The 21,035-nt window shown below is 37.9% G+C and overlaps 1 protein-coding gene across 2 annotated transcripts; it reads right to left on the minus strand.

Moving 5' to 3' along the window:
• Positions 1–3,261: 3,261 nt before the first annotated feature.
• serp (chitin deacetylase-like protein serp) lies at positions 3,262–8,165 on the minus strand. 2 transcript variants are annotated; one of them, XM_018503368.1, is made up of 5 exons: positions 7,711–8,165; positions 5,708–6,106; positions 5,276–5,597; positions 4,694–4,999; positions 3,262–4,609 (listed from the first exon to the last, which is right to left on the minus strand). In XM_018503368.1, the coding sequence occupies exons 1-5, from the start codon at positions 7,757–7,759 to the stop codon at positions 4,081–4,083; spliced, it is 1,605 nt and encodes a 534-aa protein (XP_018358870.1). In that variant the 5' UTR covers positions 7,760–8,165; the 3' UTR covers positions 3,262–4,080. The 2 variants fall into 2 exon arrangements, with proteins under 2 accessions (XP_018358870.1, XP_018358871.1); XM_018503369.1 differs by having other exon boundaries at positions 4,081–4,609; positions 4,694–4,993.
• Between the last annotated feature and the right edge of the window lie 12,870 nt (positions 8,166–21,035).

Here is a 21,035-nt window from a genome sequence, read left to right on the forward strand (position 1 = left end):
ATTATTGATTATTAATTAGTTGTATATTACAAATTCAATTAATATCAATATAAAACTTTGTTTTGTCGATAATCGAAAAATACTATCATGTAAGTTTAAAAAAGAACACTTACATGATTGGTGTATTACACCATTAATTGTATCTAATTAAATTTCTAATAAAATAAGTTTTATAAATTCAGTTTTCATTTATCACAATCAAAAAATACAATACATATTTAGATAAAAATACAGTACAATATTTTTAAAAGTTTGCAAACGTAAACATCCCATACAGCAAAGATCATTATAGAAATATTGCAGCAACAATGCAACATTCCAATAATAATGTAACATTACATGTTGCTGCAAATTTCTGTGCTGTATAAGATTATGTTTTATTCAAGATGGTAAGAAGATAAGTAAAAATATAACTATCCTGCAAAATTTGAAAGGAATAATTTTTTTGCTATAATTTTCAATTAAAATTATATATTTTTATTGCTTGTTCTGATACAAAATGTTTAACTTCTTTTTAGATTGCCATTTTTGCTGTTATTGACAAATATGTTGTTGATTCTTCAATCACTGGGCGCATTTAGTTATTAAGACATTAACTTTGCTCCCTAATCTTTCGTGTATAATAACATGAAACTAAGTTAGTACAATATATGTACATGACCTCGTGTACAATCTCTCATTTACGATCGCTCGATAGCGATTGAGGTACCTGTTGCTTGCGGAATAAAACTTCCATCAGCGGCGGAATCCTCTCGATGTTGATTAAGCTTGTCTCGAAACGACTCTAAACGAAGACGAAAGAGAGGCTGTATCGGAATGCAACCGTCGGCGGCCGGTTGGTATTTCACGCGAGGTTACTATTATTTTTTTCCTATTCCCGCGTTTGTCCTTTCTTTTTCCCCGATTCGTCGATCTGTAGGTAGAGAATAATGATGGGTTGGCAGCATGCAAATCGATATAACGTATAATTAACACAAACGTGTACGCTCAATGTCTTGCTGTTATATAACAACAACATAATGTCGTTAATCTGCCTTAATTAACTTACACTTAGTAAATATTAATAAAATAAAATATGAAGACAACAGCTTGTAATTGTGCTTCATGCTTCAAGCCATTATAATGCGTGCGACACGCTCTTCACTTTTATACCATTTAATTCGAGTTTTGCGTGGAAGTTCGCGTGCAGCGTTGTTATAAATAATTACACATCCCAAATGGGGATGTGTAATTATTTGCCGCACCTAATTGCTGACAAAAAAACTCCAAACTCTCATCTACTTTGCTGTAATTAATCAGCAAGTTTTAATCATGAATAATAAAGATGTATAAGAATAATATCTGCAACATATCCTGGCGAGTAAGAGAGTCAGGATATATGCTCTAAATTTTTAGTAAGATTATGTTTATAATGTTTATGAAAATATATCTGTTTAAGAGTTTTGTTGACGATTATATTGTTTATAAGAGTTTTGTTGATGGTTACATTTGGTTTGGAAATAACAAACCTGGTTAATTCTCTGTTTCATTTTACAGACACTTAGAAAACTATAATAGAAATGTTTGAGTGTTGTCATTAAAAATATCGTTTCTTGATATTTCACAGTCATAAACATCTCATAAACAATTCCATGTTTAAATTTCCATTTCATAAACCATTCGATAAATTTGAAGAGCAAGTAAAAAATCTTATACTGAACAATTTGAAGCAAGTAAGAAATTTTAATACTAAGCAAGTTTCTTATTAACTTTCAATAAGTTATTTTTCTCAGATACGAAATATGTAACGTTTATATAAGAATATTTTTTAACTAGAATACGTTTTTTAAATTAAAAAGTTATGAAAAATGCAGATTTTTGTATGTTGCTGTCGAAAGTAATACAAAAAGTTTCGTGACATTTTACAACCAAGATTAAAAATTATTTCAATGAGAAGTAGACATGTTTTTAAAAAACAATTAAGATAAAATTTAAAAAATTTTGTCTAAACCTTTTATTAAAGAAATTTTCATTAAAATTGTGTTGCTGAATATATATATATATATATATATATATATATATTGACCTTATTAAACTATTTTATTTACTATATAACGTTTATTTTTATACGGAAAGTATAAATTTCCAATTCCAATCACTTTTTGCAGAAATTATACACTTGATACATCCTCATAAGAATTAAATGATATAGTTTAGAATACATTAAATTAGGTGATTTAAATAATATTTAGGTAAATTGGTAAATTGATGGTTTCTCAATAATTGGGTTCATCCTCGAAAGCTTTCTTAGACTTTCGCTTTCAGTTTTCTCGAAGATCGTAGCAGGATCAGGTCGTCCTTAATTCGTCGCGTCATCGATGTCCGTCGCACAGTAAATCGAATTCAGATCAAGGCCGCCACAGTCGAGACACGCAAGCAAGATTTTCAGAGCAATTACGAAACTGGAATGAGCCTCTCCGTCATGGCGCATAAATTGGAATAAACTCTCGTATCTCGCAATGATGTACCCGTCTCCCGATTACACCAGCTATAAAACTTATAACGATCCTTCGCCGGATCACAATCGACCGACAAAAAAATGTGTAGGACGCGTCCTTACGAGGGAAGTATTTTTGCAATTCATAAATAAAATTTCTCTTCGACGTTCGCACACGGTAACAGATGTTTTTCCCGCAACGTATCCCGTATCGCATAATTTTAACGAAGCACATTAATTCCAATTAACTCGGAACGAGCGAGCTTTAAAAGCTTGCCGCAGCGCGGATCTGTATTAACGAAGTAATGAGAAAAATAATGAACGGATGAATTTCCGCGTGCACGTTTTCTCATATCTTAGAAATAAATTCCTCCCTTTCCTCCACCGGAATGACGGTCAAGTTTGTGAGGCCTAAGCGTGCCCCACTTTCTAACCCATTACCGAACGATCGTAATGGTTAACACGTCGCAAATGAGTCAGGGAGAAAAGAAATAATGAAAACAGACCTGTTCATGTGTGATTTCTCAGAATCTTTTATTCAAAGGTTCGTCGAGAATGCTACGTTGGTAGTATCACTTAGTTTTACAAATATACATACGCAATATTTAATTTTTATATATATATATATATATTTATATCAGCAAACCCTTAAAAAAAATAAGGGCATACCTCAAATCGGGGAACAATTGGCGATCTTCGAGGATTATTTCTGAGGACGGGAGAGGAGGTTGGACGGGAAGAAAGCACGTGTTTACCGATAGATCGATATCGATCGTTGCTTTCATTGGGATATCGGAAATGCGATAGAGCGAGGGGGGTTATATTACATATGAAATCCCACTCGTGGATCGCCAAACCACCGCCATCGAAGGATCCGCGATTTCTCCTCATGGATCTCCTCTGGGATCGGGTGGGGCGCGATATTTTGCTTTTGCTTCTGCCAGTTTCGAGTGGAAATGCGCGCAGCTCTCGTCATCGTCATCGTTATTGTCGTTTTTATGATCGGTCAACGTGGCCGTCATTGCCGCCTCGTGGACTTCGAGGATGTCGCCTTCGGGAGTCTATCACAAATTGCTGACGCATAATGAACGTTAGCTTTAATTACCAGCTAATAACGAGGCACGCGCAAAAAAATATAGCGTTTTTCCTTTTATGTAGAGCGCTAATTTCGGGTGTAACCTGAAAACGAAGCTAAACGTCATTGCTAAAGGGACATCTGTGAACACGAAGCGGGTAAAAAGTTTCATTTTACTCCATTCATCTTCAGTCCATTAGACTCCATATTATTTCAACTGAACAGAACTAATCATCACAGATACGTCGTTCTCAACGATAAAAACAGCGAAAAATATTGGCAACTAAGGGCGGTCATCGAAGTCTAACGGACTAATGATGATCTTTCTCCTCGTCTCCTCCATGTGCCTCGTCGTCGTAATCGCCGTCGCTCTCGAAAGTCTCGAGAATACTTGGCGTTGGACCGCGAAGACTCGCGACATGCCTTTCGACCGACGTCAGGTTGAGGTACAGGGAGGAAAGGATTGGCAGAACTAAGGAGAAAGAGGAGAAATTTGACTTAGACGAGAAGGAGAATCGCGCTCGGCAGTTTAGAAGAAGCCGTCACCAGTCGGGTCATTCACCCAAGGATAATTGTTGGGACAGCGGACACAAGTCTGAAGGTTGATGGTCTCGCCGGGCACCTCTTTCGAGGTCAGTTTACAGGTGTGGGGCACCCAGCACGCCGGTGGTCCCTCCACCGTACACTTCTCCCGCCACGGCTCAAAGTTCTTCGACTCGGTGATGGTGCGCGGATTCTGAATCCATTGGATCACCTGAGTCATCGTCACAAAGTACACATCATTGTGGCTCTGCAGAATTTCGTCGATCCAATATAAGAAGGCGTCCAAGAACTCGGGATTGTTCTTCAGCCAGGCGGCGTGGAAGTAGAGACCGAGAGGGGCACGATTCTGCTCGTAGTGACGATCGAAGTTGTGATTGAGGAAGTTATAGAATTGATCGCCGGTTAAGATGTTACTGCACGAGTCCACCATAGCACAGCCGGGCAGATACTCGTCGTTCTGTGGATCCTCACGCCGATCCAGCTCATTCATCACCATCTCCCACACGGCGTGCGATCTGCAAACAATTATTCACCGTATTTAGGACAACTATCATTGTGAATGCACTCAAGATCTCTTTACGGTTAGAATTGATATTCACCTAGTGGGACAGTGTTGAAGATTTCCGTGACAACGATGCGGCATTCTGAAGTACATAGTGTATGGCCACAGCGGAGGGTTGTTCAAGGCCGAAGTGATGGTAGAATCGTACAGGAAGGCTTGCTCCTCCATCATGGTGAACTGATTGTTACCGCCCACCCGCAGATACGGCGCCCTAACGCCGACCACGCTGTTATCCGTCAGATTTGCGAACTTCTCGGCGATGATCCTCATGCCGGCCATCTCCTTGGCCCACTCGTCGACGGTAGCGTCCGACCAGAAGCGCTCGTCATCATTGTGCCTTGCCCCAAAGTTGTCATGTAAGCAATATGTAGTGACCATGTTCTGATTTTTAACAATTATGACTATGGTCATGAGCGACATGACATGACATGACTTATCGTGGGAACAGGCGTACTCGTGAACCTGTCCTCCAATTTACGAATTCATGAACCTGCTCTCCTTGCATACGAACGGGTCTCTCCGTGGTAACTTCGCGAAGAAAGTCAAATCGGGACGGAGTTTTCTAAATGGCATGTAAATGAGAGAAATGACAGTGTTATTAGAAGGAGTCAATTCTTACGAGATTGAATGGACGGCGATTTCGTGGCCTTTCCTGTGCATTTCCTGGACCGCGGAATAGTTGGTGTACTTATGCGATACGAAGAAGGTTGCCTTGATGTCGCAGCCGTTTGGATTCTTGCGCTTGCCGTTGAAAATTTCTTTATAGAGGCCAATGTTGTTGTTGTTAATGGCGTCGTCGAAAGTAATTGTGACCATCTGGGGAACATCCTTAGACGGGAGATCACCGGGTATCGTGGTACCATCCTCCGAGCAGAAGCAATCGGGCAAGGTACACACAGAAGGATCGCATGGTGGAGCTCTATTGGGATCATTGTCCATGTCTGGAACGTCAAAAAGATTGCAACCATTCTAAATTTAAATGTTTTTTTTAAATATTTTTTCGCAATTAAATTACGATAAAGACTACTAATTTTCTTTAACGTCGACTTACCGCAAATGTTTTCATCAGAGCCGTCAGTGCAGTCTTTTTCTCCGTTACAGAAGAGACCTCTCTCGATACAGGCTCCGTCACCGCACGCGAGCAAGCCGTCTTGACAGAGCGGTTCCTCAGTGTAAATCATGGGTTTGGCCTTCCTCTCTTTGTTCTTCAGCTTGCAGTTGTTGACGGAATCCTTCCAGTCGCAGGTCTGCTTATCGATGTCGAAGTACAAACCAGCCGGGCATCTTATTGCCTGCAGACCGGAACTCGTGCACTGAATAACGTCACGGCAATTGTCACCCTCGCCCGCGACCAATCTGAACCACTCCCCCGCATCCTTGTCCTTACAAATCTCGTTCTCGAAGCTCTCTTCTTTCTTCTCTTCTTGCCGTTTAACTCGGATCGAGCCCTCTGAAAGAAAACGAAACAGTTTGATAAGCATTTTGTATTATCTGCGATTAATTATTTGTACAATTTAATAATACTTTAGATTTAAGAACGCATGTCATTAAAATAAATTGTAGCATGTACTTCTAGCATTTCCGCTTATTATAATTATTACAACAATATTACTATTTATAAACTATTTATAAATTATTTATATTAATATTTCTACATCATTTTTTTATAAGATGTAATTCGTTAAAATATCTATATATATAATTCTTCTGTATATAAAAAATATATAGAAAAATGGGATAAAACTTGTCCAACAAGCTTGCGAACTTGAGAATATTACGAATTGATATTTAAATCAAATTTAAATCGTCAAGCTTTTTTTAGGGACATTATTCAGAATTTCTTTGAGATCTGAAGAAATGATCTGTCAGAACGCGCTTGATCCCGTTGGTGAGTCCCCCGGGCTCGTGAAACGACTTTGCGGCTGAGCGACAAACAGGGAAAGTTGCCCCCACCCGCACCATTTTCAGAGGCTTGGGGCACGGCAGTGACGTCACCCATCCGGGACCGACTGGACCGAGAAGCTTTCACGCTCTAATCTCTTATGCAACCGATGATCGACTCGATTATATTAAATTATCCCTTTTATCACCACAAGCATTGCTTGTCTCCGATTTAAAAAAAAATGAAGAGTCAACTATGAAACCTCAGGGTGGAAAGTACAAAAATAGACTAAGAAAATGTCAAGCGCCAGATTGCAACGGCACTTTCGCCATCTTGAATGGCTCTGCACGATCTCACGTGTCCACCTGTGCGATACTTGAGATATATTTCTCATTAAATTATTCTTCACATATTAATCTTTGCAATTAATCAGCATTTTTTAGATATTTATTCATGATCTCTCCTTAAAAGATATGTATAAGCACATGTCTTTCATAATTTAATTAATATGATTTTAATTATTCAAGATTCTTATCAGCGCTTTGAAGAACGCACGTTCAATATCACCTACGATATCGCGAATCATTTCCGGTAAAGTCAGATTACGATTCTTATGTGCAATTCTCATGCGATGTATAAAGAAAACGAAGGCTAAATGTAAAATGGCTATTTGTAAGAACATAATTACTGTATTTAACAGACAAATTTGATCCAGATCACGAGATTTTCAAATCATTGTAAGAATCGTTTCCTACATAAGTTGCGATTAGTAACGTTTGGAGAACTTTCATATATTGTTCCGCCGGGAGAATACATCGAAGATATAAACAGAACTATTTACTTAGAACATATAAACGAAACTATTTATGAGTTTAGATTAACGAAAAGGGGAGACTACAAATATTTTAGTTACTTCCGCGGTATTTTTTTGGCGTTTTTTAATGTAAAAGTGAGTAGCTGGAAAAATAATTGCAAATTAAGTTAAATGAATCAACGTGTTCGTAGTCCTTCTGTAACTTCAACATTCTCCTTGCTCTAACTGGCAATACATATATGGTCCGTCTCTATTAATGTCTGAGATCGATGCGGAAATATGATAGCCGCATATACCGGTTGACGTAGAACGATATCAGCGACAACGAGAGAGCTAAGTAGAGAAATCTGTTACTCACCGGCAAGGACGAAAGCTGCTACCAGGAGCAGCACCAACGAGGACCTCATGCTCCTCGGCAGGGAATACAACTTCCTCTTCTCGACCACGTCGTCGTCGTCGTCGTCGTCGTCGTCTTGCCACGAGCTGCTTCCAGGGTATCACCCACCTCCTTACCCCTCAATCACTCCCGTTCAACTGACGTTCGAAACGCTACTGTTCAGGAAGAGATAAAAGGAAACCGATCGGGGTAGGGTAGCGACGTAGCAACGTACCCGTTCACCACTTCCGGGACGAGGTAGGGCGCGATAAGGGATCAAATGCTTAAACAGGACTTCAATTCTAGGATGAAGAAGACCCAGGCTAGAACTCAGCCGCGAGACGCCTAACGGCGATGCTCTTCATCTAACGGCACACGAGTCGGGCGAGGACGAGTGACGCCTTCAAGGACACGGACCTTGAAGGTGTAGGTACCGCTCACGGACTGGCTGGGGGGCGCCCCCCGCCAGTCCCCTCTTTCTCATCTTTGAGTATTGCCACCCGTGCAAATCGTACCTCCGCTGATCCAGGTACGTATGAAACCGTCGAGACACCTTGTTTTCTGAGACACCCCGAGCATGATATACCGCCACGACGGTTACGGATCTGAATGGAGCAAACGCTATCGCATCCTTCCATGCAAGTACTGAACAATTGTTGACTCGATAATCAGCAGTCTTTGACATTCAACACGAATGTACTTTTCACCTTGAAAGCAACGTAACTTCATGATTAATATAATAATGTTCAAATGAAGTGAGTTTCAAAAATAATTGAACATATCATGAGGTGCAAAACTTACAACAGCGATGAGTTTTTCTATCATGCTGGATGCAGATTTAAGCCTACAAAGCTATGTAAATTTAGATAAGTCTCCTTGAAGATATTTTGATCTGTGACGATCATTAATCGCACGATCTTACGTAGGAAGGAAAGAGTAATTGGTCAATAATTTCCCAGCGGTATGAAAGTACAAGGTACAGTAATTCATCGGTGGGGTAGGTTCCAAGCATATAACCTCGACCTAGGAACTTAAAGAGACGTGTCTGCATCTCTTGGCTCTAATACTGTTTCATTATTTTATGCGTTCCCGCAAAAAATTCCCGTGCAATGCGGTATAACGTTTCGCTATTCTCGTAGATTTTATCTCTATGGCTATTAATTGAAAGTACATAAATTAAGTTCAGCGACATGGAAATTTATGGTGAGTGGTATAATAATGATAAAAGGATCGTATGACCAATCATTATATAGAATATTTCTTTATAATAGTAGGGAATGTATCCATGCATAAATCTTTTGAAACGCTGTAATGTTAATAAAATCGGCGAATCAGAATAATTTTAAAACAAACACAATTAACTTTATATTCAAATTTCAGTTTTTCTTCACTATTATTTTGATCATTTCATACATTGCTAATTATTTTATTTATTTTATTTCCTATTTAAATTATTTAACTATATATTACATCACTAAGTAGACTTTTTTATATTAATATTATGTTTTATTACATTTATATTTTTATTTTAGGTAGTTTAGTCTTTAAATTTAGCTTTATAAATAGCTTTATTATATTGCTAATTATTGCTAATATTTTTAGTGTTTTGTAGTGCAGATTAAATCAGATCTCTTTTCATGTATTTCCTTTTATATCTACCTACATTTCACACACACACATAATAAAGTTTTTAGTATTATTATTAAAACAAACGTTATTATATTATTGTTATACATTATTATATATATCATTATGCATTATTATTATTAAAACAAATTGTAATGTTGAGAACTGAAGCTCCGGTTTTTTTTCAGTATTTTTGAATGAAATGAGAATATCTCTAACATTTTTTTGCCTAAACGAGGATGTCATCGCTGGCATTTCAGAAAAATTTACGCCAAGATGAGAAAGTGATGAGAAATTATGTAAGTTTGTCAAGGTCGAAAGAATAACGACTTCCTTCGATCGCTTAGCATTTCGGCACATAAAATCAAAGTAAATTAAAATAAAGTCAAAGTAATATGTTTGAAGCATGTCAAAAGTACGATCGAAATGTCTGGATTGCAGAAACTGCGTCGCCGTTGAGATACCATCGGAGAAATGACGATAGTACTTATATTTCTTGCGCATCATGGATTCAATTAACAATCCTTAATCGTTTTTTAGTTTATCGGCTTTAAACCGCAGTGAGTCGTTCCTCCGATAGGGAAGCGAATCTTCAAATCGCCCGTTGAAATTCTTTTATTGTAGCGATGAAATGTTGCAACGATTCTAGCAATTTAAGTTATTCACGAATTTGTAATCGATCAGTTTGCAACGTCAAACTTTCGCGTATTTTATTCAAAAAGAACGATTTTGCTGAAATATCTAAAAATTTAGGTTGATTCAGATTGGCAAATAATTTTGTTAGACCATTAAAATAATTATATCGGCAATTAAGCACGATAAACACTCGAGCGTTCATGCGTTTCACATAGAAAGAAAGATTTTGCTGAAGCGTTTAAAAATTTAGACAGATACATGAAAAGAATGATTTTGCTGAAATATCTAAAAATTTCAGCTTAAACGTTCCACATAATTATTTGTTAATCGAATAAAATTATTTTCTTACCTACATCTAGCTAAATTTCTTTAGTACTTCAGCAAGACCATTCTTTTCGTATACAGACTTGAAAATTTTATTGATCTATTAAAATAATTATGTAGAAAACTGAAGTATATATGATAAGCTCAACCTTCGCGCGTTTTGGATAGAAAGAACAATTTTCTCAAGTATCTAAAAATATAGGTATTATAACTATCGATCTAAAAATAATTTTGTTGAAAATAATTGTATAGAAAACTCAAAGTGTGATAAAGACATTCTAGAGAGCAGCCAGCTTCAACACCCTACATAACTATTTTGATAAGCCAACGAAATCGTTTTCAGATCTTTATCTAGCTATATTTTTCCATACTTCCGGTAGAACAGCTCATATACGTCGCAAATCCGGGTACGTATATCGTCGGCCAAGTATGAACGCCGGGTAGAAAATGAGGCATTCCCGAGCGTAATTGCTGGAAAGTCGCGTGAACGATACTATTAACGTTATCACTAACGTCCGAGTGTTTTACGTAATATTTGTTTATATCGATCGGCAGATCGCGAAAATTTGCCTGCACCGCGCGGCAGCTTTCTATGATGACCTAAGATTTTTACATAACGCTGAGAAATGAAGCGAATAAATATTCGTTCGTCGCTCCTTGCTGTCGTTTTGCATTTTCTTGCAATATTATTGTACGCGAACGAAACACCATCGTGCTGCACAGCACCGATCTATCATCATCATTGTCGGCGCCGTCGTGGATTTGCGGTCAAAAGTGAAACGATCGTGAACACAGTTTCATTTGCGGATCGGATGCTGATCGCCTCACGCGCCAACTAATGATAGACCGATAGATCGAAATATTACAATATCGTGACACACAATCGTCTCTCGAAAGCGGCGGCGCCGCCGCCGCCGCCGCCGCCGCCGCCTCTCTCGACGCAATGCCGCACGACGCCCGTAATCACCCGCGGGCGTCGTCCGGGCAGATCTTTTTCAAATGTCAAAGCAGGAGAAAGAGAGAGAAAGACAGGGAGGAGGGCAAGGGCTCGTTTGGCATTTTGGACGGGCCCGCGCAGACGTGCTTATTGCACCATCTCGTCGGACTAACTCTCGAGATAAATGCCAAGCGGTGCTCGCGAATCTCTTCGTGAATTCCTGGATGGATCGATCGCTTTTCGTTGCGAGCCGATGAGTCGGCGAGAAAAGCATTGTGGACCTGTATGAGAATGCCATCCTTTTGTCGATTGAGAATTCCACGGCGACAATGCGTTATCGTGTTTGCGGCGATCACCGTGATTTGCGAACACATGTCCAGCATCCATTTAACGATTTTTTTTTTATTAACATTCGTGCGTGTATACGACTTTGTCATTTTAATTATTTTCACGTTTATTTCGAACGACTTTCGCGGATTCCAATTTTTACTCGCGGTTTTAATAAATACATAGAAAAAGAACGATTTTGCTAGAATATTAAAATATTTAGTTAAATATAGATTTGAAAATAATTTTGTTGGATCATCAAAATAATTATGTAGGACGCTCCAGCTGGAATGTTAAAACTTTTTGCAGTATTATTTATCACATGCTTGAGCATTCTATGTAACCCTGTTCAACATTCAAACTCTCTGCGAAGTGTTATAATATATAGCTCGAAGATTTTTTTGCGTTGAACACGATATCGTCGGGATTTGTACTAAATTGGAATATAATAGAAAAATGGGAGATAACTTTTTACTCATTTCATCCTAATCTAAAAATCCTGTATTACGCAAATTCTGACGGCATCGTGTTCGGTGCAGAAAAATCTTCAGGATATGGCACTTCAAAAAAAGAAAAATGGTTTTGTTAAACTGTGTTATACCAGAAAGTTTAAAATTCGAGTAGCCATAATTTAATGAAAATAAATCGTATATATATAATCAAACTAAATTTCATTTCAAAGCTCTTGAATTGTATTTTTAGATACTGTAAACTTTATTTAGAAACAGGATTTCGTTTTGCTGTAAAAAATGTTGAAAATGGCTAAAAACGCTATTTTTATCTATTTTAATTTACTCAAAATTCGGGCTATGCGAATTCAACAACACGATGTTTTCGCATGAAAAAAATTTTGAGATATGTACTATGGCACTTTAAAAAGAACAAGAAAGTAATTTTTTGTCAAATAGTGTAATTATTTTGATAATTGAAGAAAATTATTTTTAGATCTGTAATCTAGCTAAATTTTTGAACTTTAACAAAACCTTTCATATACCCTCGAGCATAAAAGAAGTGAGGCATCTCTCGACTCTTTGACGTTTCGTATTTTCTAGCATAGCTAGTAGCATAATCGGATATTGCGCACCTCTCCATATGGTGCAATCATCGACACAATGTTCACTGAACAGTGAACTCGAAACTACTAGAAAGTATGTCCCGACTTTAATACAGCTACTGCAATAAATACAAAACTTGCGTCCTAAAGTCAGCGACTATTTGACAACACTATTTATTTCACCTTTCCGCGCTTCGTCTCATACATCGTGCTGATCATACAATAGCATTTTTTTTCCGATGCAATCGCAGGCACGTGCATCGTCTTCATCGTAGAGGATCCGTCGCGGATCCACACGCGCCAGGAATTTGCCCTTTGCCAGATATAAAACCAGCGACCGTGCAAAATGCCACTTAGCTTGCCTAAGTAGCGACGCGAAAGTATCGAAACGCGCTATCATTATCGTTCAATTATACGTCTTAACGGCATTCTTATTGTCGCTCGGACGTTTCTCTCAAATTTATTACGCGTCGCGATCGATCGGCGCGATCGACCGGTGGATCGTTAAAGATCACGAGATGAGAAAATCCTCGAGAGACAGGAAGATCCTCCTCTCGATCGCGATAGACTTCCTCGATCCATGGGATTCGAGGTTCGTTCGCTCGCTCGCCCGCTCAATCACGAGAGCAGGAAGTGCACATGCAGAGGATGCATTCACCTATCCTCGTCGAGCGAATGACAGGTTACGTTTTCTCGAGTCGCGACGGTCGAGTGCAGCGATGATTCACGTAATTGCGATCGCCGAACGATGCGATCGCGGCGCGTCCCTTCCATACCGCCGGACTGCGCTTAGAAAGCGGCTCGGGGGCGTCGGAGAATCTCGTTATCGATAAGGTCATCTACCGACTGGATCCATCGAATATAACCAAATGCATTGGCACACCCTCGAGAAAAATTTGCGAGATCGATGGCAATCATCGTACAGGACTGTGAAATTAATTTTGCCGCGAAGTGTAGCGCGATGATCGATGCGATTGACTGAACCGGCTTCAGAAAAGAAAGAAAAAGTATAAAACGAAATGTCAATGGTAATGATATTGAGTGTAAAAAATGAGGAAATTGTTGGAATACACGACGCGGTAAATTTAGTCCTTGGCAAATAGAGTGATTTAGAATATTATTTCACATTCGATGTAGTAATAGTTTTCGATCCTGCAATCTGCGAAATAATATATGATCTTCAATAGGATTCCTTGAGGAAGGAATTTCGATACATTACGAATGTATTAACCCTTCAGTGCCATTATGGTATACTTTCTTATCATGATATACCCGAGATTTCTTTTACGTTGTACTTTACACTGTTAAATTCATAACATCAAATTATATTCAATATTAATTATCTTTAATTCTATAGATCATTTCTATAGGCTGCCACTATAATAATCTTACTCTCAATGTGTTGTTAATTTAATTAAAATAAAGGAGTTAAACAATTTAACTCGAGAAATACATGAAATACGATTCAAATTTAGTTTATTATTTACACTACTTATTTATTTAATACGAACTTGTTTATTTTTAAATATAATTCACTCACCAGAAATGCATTGATCGTGATTATTTTTACAACGCTTTGAATTAAAATAGTAATTTTGGTACACTTGGAAGATAAAAATAATAAAATGCTATTTAACTCAAGAAACGTAAATAAATTTAATCTTTTATCATTTAATATTACATGCTTCAATTTTTTTGTTAATAAAGATAGAAATCTACATATATTTGCTTGTTACCGTTATATTCCTTGTCTGGCGTTCCAATAAGAAAAAGTCGTTATAATGTGCTCATTTTTATACTTTATTTTTACACAATACCCACGTAATAAGTACGTAATAAAACAATATAGAATGGCACTGGAGGGTAAAATTCAACGGATGACGTAAATTCCTCAACAGTCGATCGCAAGAAACGTTTACGTAGCTATACAAATCTTGGACAGGATAGAGGCGATTCGCCACTGGCTCTTCTTTTCCTCAGGGATTCATCCGTTTCCTAGCATAATGAAAAAGACGAATCTTCAGGATAGATCGATGCGGCCCTGACGTGACATATGCCACAGCGGTGAAAGGAAAGAAGAGACGAGGCAGTGGTACGCGGTGTATCGGCAGCAAAAGGAATAGCCGGGCGACTTCGAAGCCTTCAAGGCGGTGAGCTTTCTCTGCCTGCGGCCAAAACGTCGTCGATCACCGCTACCGGTATTTTATGCACACCGTGTAAAGCCCCTTGCTGTCTTACCACGGGCTCCATCTCTCGTTCATTCAGCACATTGCCGTCGATCCTTGATCATCGATCGCGACGATCGAGCGAGGATCTATCCGATCGATCACTATTACGCGGATTTACGTTGTCTCAAAACGTTATCTCGATTCAAGAGGTAGTTTAATGATCGTGGTGATAGACTTTTATGATATCTATGTATAGATAGAACATATTTACGAAATCGGCATGGGAAAATTAATTCAATAATTGCAAGTGATCGTGCATCGGTGCGAAAGCGCTACCGAGCAACTGCTGCCATCACGGATCGATCATCAAGATTACTCTTCTTTGAACATCATCGATAACGATTTTATACTGACTTGGAAAAAAATTATTTATGCAGTATATTGATCAAAATTGTGCTGCATATTTCACGAATAATGTTTACATGTAATATTTATGTATTATTAAAATACACGACTCCTTTTTATATAAATAGCGTACAAATAATGTAAAATGTGTAAATTATTATTAATTAAATATTGTAAAACAATATAATAAAACGAAATAATTATGATTGTTAATATTTTTGATTTTAATATTGATAAATAAAAATATATATGCGAGATAAAAGCTGTAATGCCGTCTAGTGCAAAGACAAAGAACTTAGGTTTCGATGATCCATAAATTGTTTACATAGATGATACGTAAAACATAGTTTATATAATTTGTATTGTTTACATACTTAGACACAGATATAAATTATTATATTTTTCACGTTAACGTACAACCCTGATATTAACTTTGAACATTATATTGATCATCAATGATCGGATCTGTAACTTTTAGTAGTCGGTGACTGGTGCTGACCAGCACTATCAAAAAATACATGCATGAAAAGAACGGTTTTGCTGAAGTATCTAAAAATTTAACTAGATACAGATCTGAAAATAATTTTGCTGGACCATCAAAATAATTATGTAGAATGCTCAAGTTGCTAGAATGCCAAAACTTTTTATAATCATGCTCGTTATGTTTAAGTGTCTTATATAATTATTTTGATGGTCCACAGTAAAATAATTTTAATTAATCCAACCAAATTATTTTTCCAGCTTTTCAAATTATATATCCAGCTAAATTTTTGGATACTTTAGAGAAACCGTTTTTCCCGTGTAAAATTCATAAAAAATTACATATGTAAATTGTATAATAAGCATATTACGATAATTTTGCATAATTCAATTATATCATGTAATATTTTATCGAGACATGAATTTAGTAATGCAAATTTTACTCTAGCACGGAGAAACAAACAAATTTGATTCAACATATTAATTCACAAGGATTTATTTTACTTCTTTTCCTCGACGTTTATCGAGGTTTGCACGGAGTCGATCCGTTTAGGTTTTACAAATGCAGTGCACAGGCACGCGATGTATTGTCAAAGTCTGCAGTTTGAATTAATCAAAGTCATCACGAAAATGCCAGATCGCAGCATACAACATACAGATACGTGCGTGACGTGTGGCCCGCAATGTTACTTCATTAAATTTCCCAATTTCTCGCGGAACAACGAGCCGCAATTTTCGTAATAGCACCACGAAATAAGCGTGGTTTGATAATGTCGTCCCCCGCGGTCGTATCCATCGATCGGTGGTCAGCATTTGCATAAAACATGAAAATTAGAGCAACGTTTATACGCAGTATATATTAACAGATACACAGTAATAGCAACGTATGATTAATATTTCGCCGACAGAAATCGAGAGATTATATTATGGTACGTGCGATCGTTTTATCTCTCTACCTTCTCTTCTAATTTATAACATGCTCCGGTTTAATTGAGTATTTCGAGAGGACCTTCATGATCGTCCCTCAAAACCGCCGTCCTCAAGGTGGAGCTATTTATATTTCCCGCAGTTAAGATGGATGAAAATAGAAAGTCCTTTAGGAGTATTACATGCTGCTGAATATTCAGGAGCCCGTGCTCTGTTTCACGGGACGAGAGGGATTTCGCATGCACATAGTGCAGAATACGCGGTTTAGTTCGTGCAGTTGACCGTATGGCCTCACTAAATCTTACCGGCTAAGCGCAAAACTCCGCTTGATCCTGTTCCCGGTTTAGACCGCATAAACGCCGCAATTTCTCTTCCTGTTATTATTGCAAGGGCTTCATTGATCGCTGTATTAATTAAATACTTAAACTGAGTTTGAGATATTCTAATAGAATAATATATCATTTTTTTAAACGAGATGTGTGCGTTTAAATGATAAATAATAATAATAAAAAAGAGAGAATGCGATTTTTTTCTGAAAGAAAAACATTTGCGCTTAGACGATAATGCTTAATCTACAATACCTATGCACTATTTCCTGTTTTTAGCTTTTACTTTTTTGCCTCTTATCCCATTTCTTCGTTTTTGTTCAAGATAAAAGTTGATAAACTTCAGGAAAGATAAAAAACACGATTATCAATAAAACGAAACAAAGAGGAAAAAAGGCAAGAGGTAAAAGCAAGAAAACAAAGAGCATTGATTGTAAATCAGACTTAAATAATAATAGAAAAGAATACTCGTTTTTTCAAATATAAATTAATTGTTTATAACCTCCGTAGTTGTTAGCGCGTAAATAATGTATTTAGAAGACGATAAGATGTAATTTGCAAAAATTGAATTGTACTTACCAGCAAAGTTAACTACAAATATTTCGTTTCTACAGTTCAATTATTTTCAATAAAGATGTATCGGATCGTAAAATTGTCAAATACCAGATATCGGATATCCGGAAAGAATGTAACACCAGATATCTGAGAGGAAAATTATCCGGCCGGATACCGAATATTTTCCGATACAATTTCTCCATTCTATTAAAAAAAAGGAAAACGAGCAAATTATTAACGATAATAATTTTCTTTATTTCCCTATGTAAAAGAGGAAAAATGAACTGTGCAAAAAATTTAGTTGAAAAGAATAGAATTCTGTATAAATACGCGAACTTTCAATATAAAATTTCAGCCGAATATATATATATGTATGTTATATATTGCCGATACTAATGATATCTAGCTATATTTGGCAGGATAGTAAAAAAAAAGAGCCAGGCGAAGACACTGGATACTTCCCGGATACGGTATATCTTTAATCTTTATTAAGGAAATGAAGATTGAATTGTAATATACATTTTTATATTTGACTTGTATAGTTTGACTACTCCATTGAAGAAACGTTTGCGATTAACTTCGTTAGTAAGTACATTCAAACTGTTTGCGAATGATGTCTTATGGTCTTATAAATATATACATTATTTATTACAAATTTTAACAACCGCAAAGTTTTTTTTGCTCATTTAGGCAACTTATTTATATTTGATTTATTCTTAAAGTCACAAAACTATTTTTATTTTAATATGATTTTTGTTTAAAAAGACTTTTGCTGTAAACGATAAAAATGATAATGTTTCATACTTCAATAGATAATAAAATCGATGCGGATGAAGTTGTTAAGAAGATTCGAAAGATGCGACCGACTTACGTCGTCTTCGAGATAAGATAAAGAATTGTACATAATCAACTGAAAGCGTCATATTTATCTATCGATGATCGATAGAACGTCTCGATAAGCGATGCACAATTTCTCAAGCACTGCACCCTGGAGACATTCATCCCTCCCGATCACACGAGACCTTGACTGTCGATTTTTCTTCAAACTAAATGGGCTACGCGCGTCCTCGCCGATACTTAATTTACCGGATATGGATCGGTCTCGGAGGACTTACGGCATATCGATCAGGTAACATGATGCACGATACGCCATTAATCGCCCGCACGTCGAGGCAATTTAGAGATGATATGCAACCCCACCAAAAAAAGTGACCTTTTTTTTTTAGCGCTTTGCGTGAAAATGCCAAGTGTCGAGAGATGCGATAGCGACGGTTCCTTTTCGTTTAACGGCGTCAAACTCGACTCGTTAATCGTTATAAGTCACGCGCGCCCTACGGCACACGTGCACCGCGAAATTGCGTTGCAGTCGCATTGCGTGGCGCATCAGGGAACCCGCGGCCCTGTTTGCCTGCACACACGGACCGGTCGAGCTGTTGGGAATAGGTGTAGGTATATCGATTTCAGCGGGGTCGGAGGAGAGCCGGAAGATCGTCCATCCTGCACACGAGCCGGTGGCGTTAAAAGCGGGACTTCCCAGGGCCGTAACGTACGGCCGGTGCTCACGGCTCACCCCTGCCCTGCCGCCTGCGTACGGCCGGTGGTGGATGACCTTGACCTACGGGGTTCCTGCCGCGCCGGCGTCGCGTCCTCCTCGTCCCCTTCCTCACGTGGCCGCGTCCTGTCCTCGTCTTACCTTAGTCACCCCACCTCTCATCCCTCTATTCGATTTATCTCGCTCCACCTGTGACCAACGGTGCATCTGATCCGATATCTCCTGCATCACGATAGTCTAGCGACCTCGGGGATGCACTCGGTTATTGAAGTCGATGGACTGGGAAATCAGAGGCGCCGACGGCGAACTACACTCGATCGTGTGCGCACGACGTGTTGCCGAGACTACGGGGACACGTCCTCGCGGGATCCTTCGGATCTCCCGAGGGATTGGGAACAAAACCTTTTCATCATATTGTAATGTATAAGAGATAAACAGGGTAGTTAGAAGGCATAAAAGATTTCATTGTCGCACCCTTGTCCTCATCCATCACCGCGCGTGTTTTCTTCTTTTTCTAATTCTTTTTCCGTTTTTTTTCCCTTCGTCCTTGTCTCGGTGCACTCTCCGAACGATCCCATTCCTGCGGAACCATTTGTTGCTGAACGTTCTCGGCTCGTCGCGGTGAATCCCCTCTTTTCGAAATTCACATTGTCCTCCCACAATTCTTCCGCGTTCTCATGATTTTCTATTTTTCTTCTCGGAGTAGCGCAATCACGTTCTTCCTATACACCACCAGTTTCTCCATTCCTACCCGTATTCCCGACAATACTGATGGCGAATGTACCTCGACAGATGCATTATTCTATACCTTTATCTAACACGCTTTATCGGGTCTCTCAGACTTTTTCCGTGACATAATAAATTATGTCTGTCTATCCCGACCACAACCGCTATATCTATATTCTTCCAGTGTTTCATTAGCTCTTTCATATTTTGTCCTACACGTTTTATTTCTGAATGCTCCTCCTCATTTTCACGTTAATTTCGCCGTGTTGTCAGCGGACATCGTGGAGCGACGACAAGGAACAGAACAGTATTTGCAAACTTTTATAGTTACCTCTCCCCTTCTCTCTCCCTCTCCCTCTCCCTCCCTGTCTCTCTCTCTCCCTCCCTCTCTCCCCCCCCCTCTCTCTCTCTCTCTCTCTCAATTTATCAGGATGAAGCTCCCTTGTACCGGAAGAAGATATTTTTAAACTTGTGTCCCAAATTTTGAAGGTCTTCGATATGTCGTTGTGTCCTCTAGATGTCAACCTTGACAGTTTCCTCGAGTCAATCTTTCAATTTTTGACGTCATCAATAACACTCTTTTGCATCTTCACTGTTTCATCGTTATTATTTATTTACTTGATTTTATCTGTATTTGTATTTACTGTATACTTGCCTTCAATAAAAGATAGAACCTCTCCTTTTATTCTTAAAATAATTTATAAAAAGTAAGTTTGGCAACTTTGTATTTTTGTCCTGAGCCTGGAGTATCTCACGATTCAAGGTATGTCGTTCTTTTCGCATTTTATTTGGAGATTTCTATTAAGTACGATTTAATCCTTTTTTCTTCCGATTTTAGCGTTATTTTTTTTCTTGCTGTACGATTCGATCCATTTCTTAAAACTTTTAAGTCACATGCTAGATAAAATAATTATTTCTTTACAATAATGATCAAAATTTGAATTGTCTCATTATTTTATGTGTATTTAAAATATATTTATACTATTACTGAAATCTAAATAAATATTTATTTCAGAATAAATATACTAAAATTACAACAATTAATGGATTATTCGTATTTCCATCTGTTACGAAAGACGCAATTAGTTTAATTAGCAAAACGTAATTGGAACGCAGCAGATGCTGTGGATTAACAATCAATTGCAGTGGCTGCTACGGGAGACCAACCAATAACATTATTCGATTCGCCAACAGAAAATAAAACTAAACCCATTAGACTTTATTAAATTCATATTTCAATACATTAAAACGATTTCTGACTTTA

This window comes from Trachymyrmex cornetzi, unplaced genomic scaffold, assembly GCF_001594075.2.
Source record: "Trachymyrmex cornetzi isolate Tcor2-1 unplaced genomic scaffold, Tcor1.1 scaffold156, whole genome shotgun sequence".
Taxonomy (NCBI): domain Eukaryota; kingdom Metazoa; phylum Arthropoda; class Insecta; order Hymenoptera; family Formicidae; genus Trachymyrmex; species Trachymyrmex cornetzi.

Excerpts from the sequence above, each read along its gene's own strand:
- serp (XM_018503368.1), bottom strand. The coding sequence starts at position 7,759 with ATGAGGTCCTCGTTGGTGCTGCTCCTGGTAGCAGCTTTCGTCCTTGCC. Across the intron at positions 5,598-5,707 it reads CTCTGATGAAAACATTTGCG|ACATGGACAATGATCCCAAT; the intron begins GTAAGTCGACGT and ends TTGACGTTCCAG. Across the intron at positions 5,000-5,275 it reads ATCGCCGTCCATTCAATCTC|GGCAAGGCACAATGATGACG; the intron begins GTAAGAATTGAC and ends TGACAACTTTGG.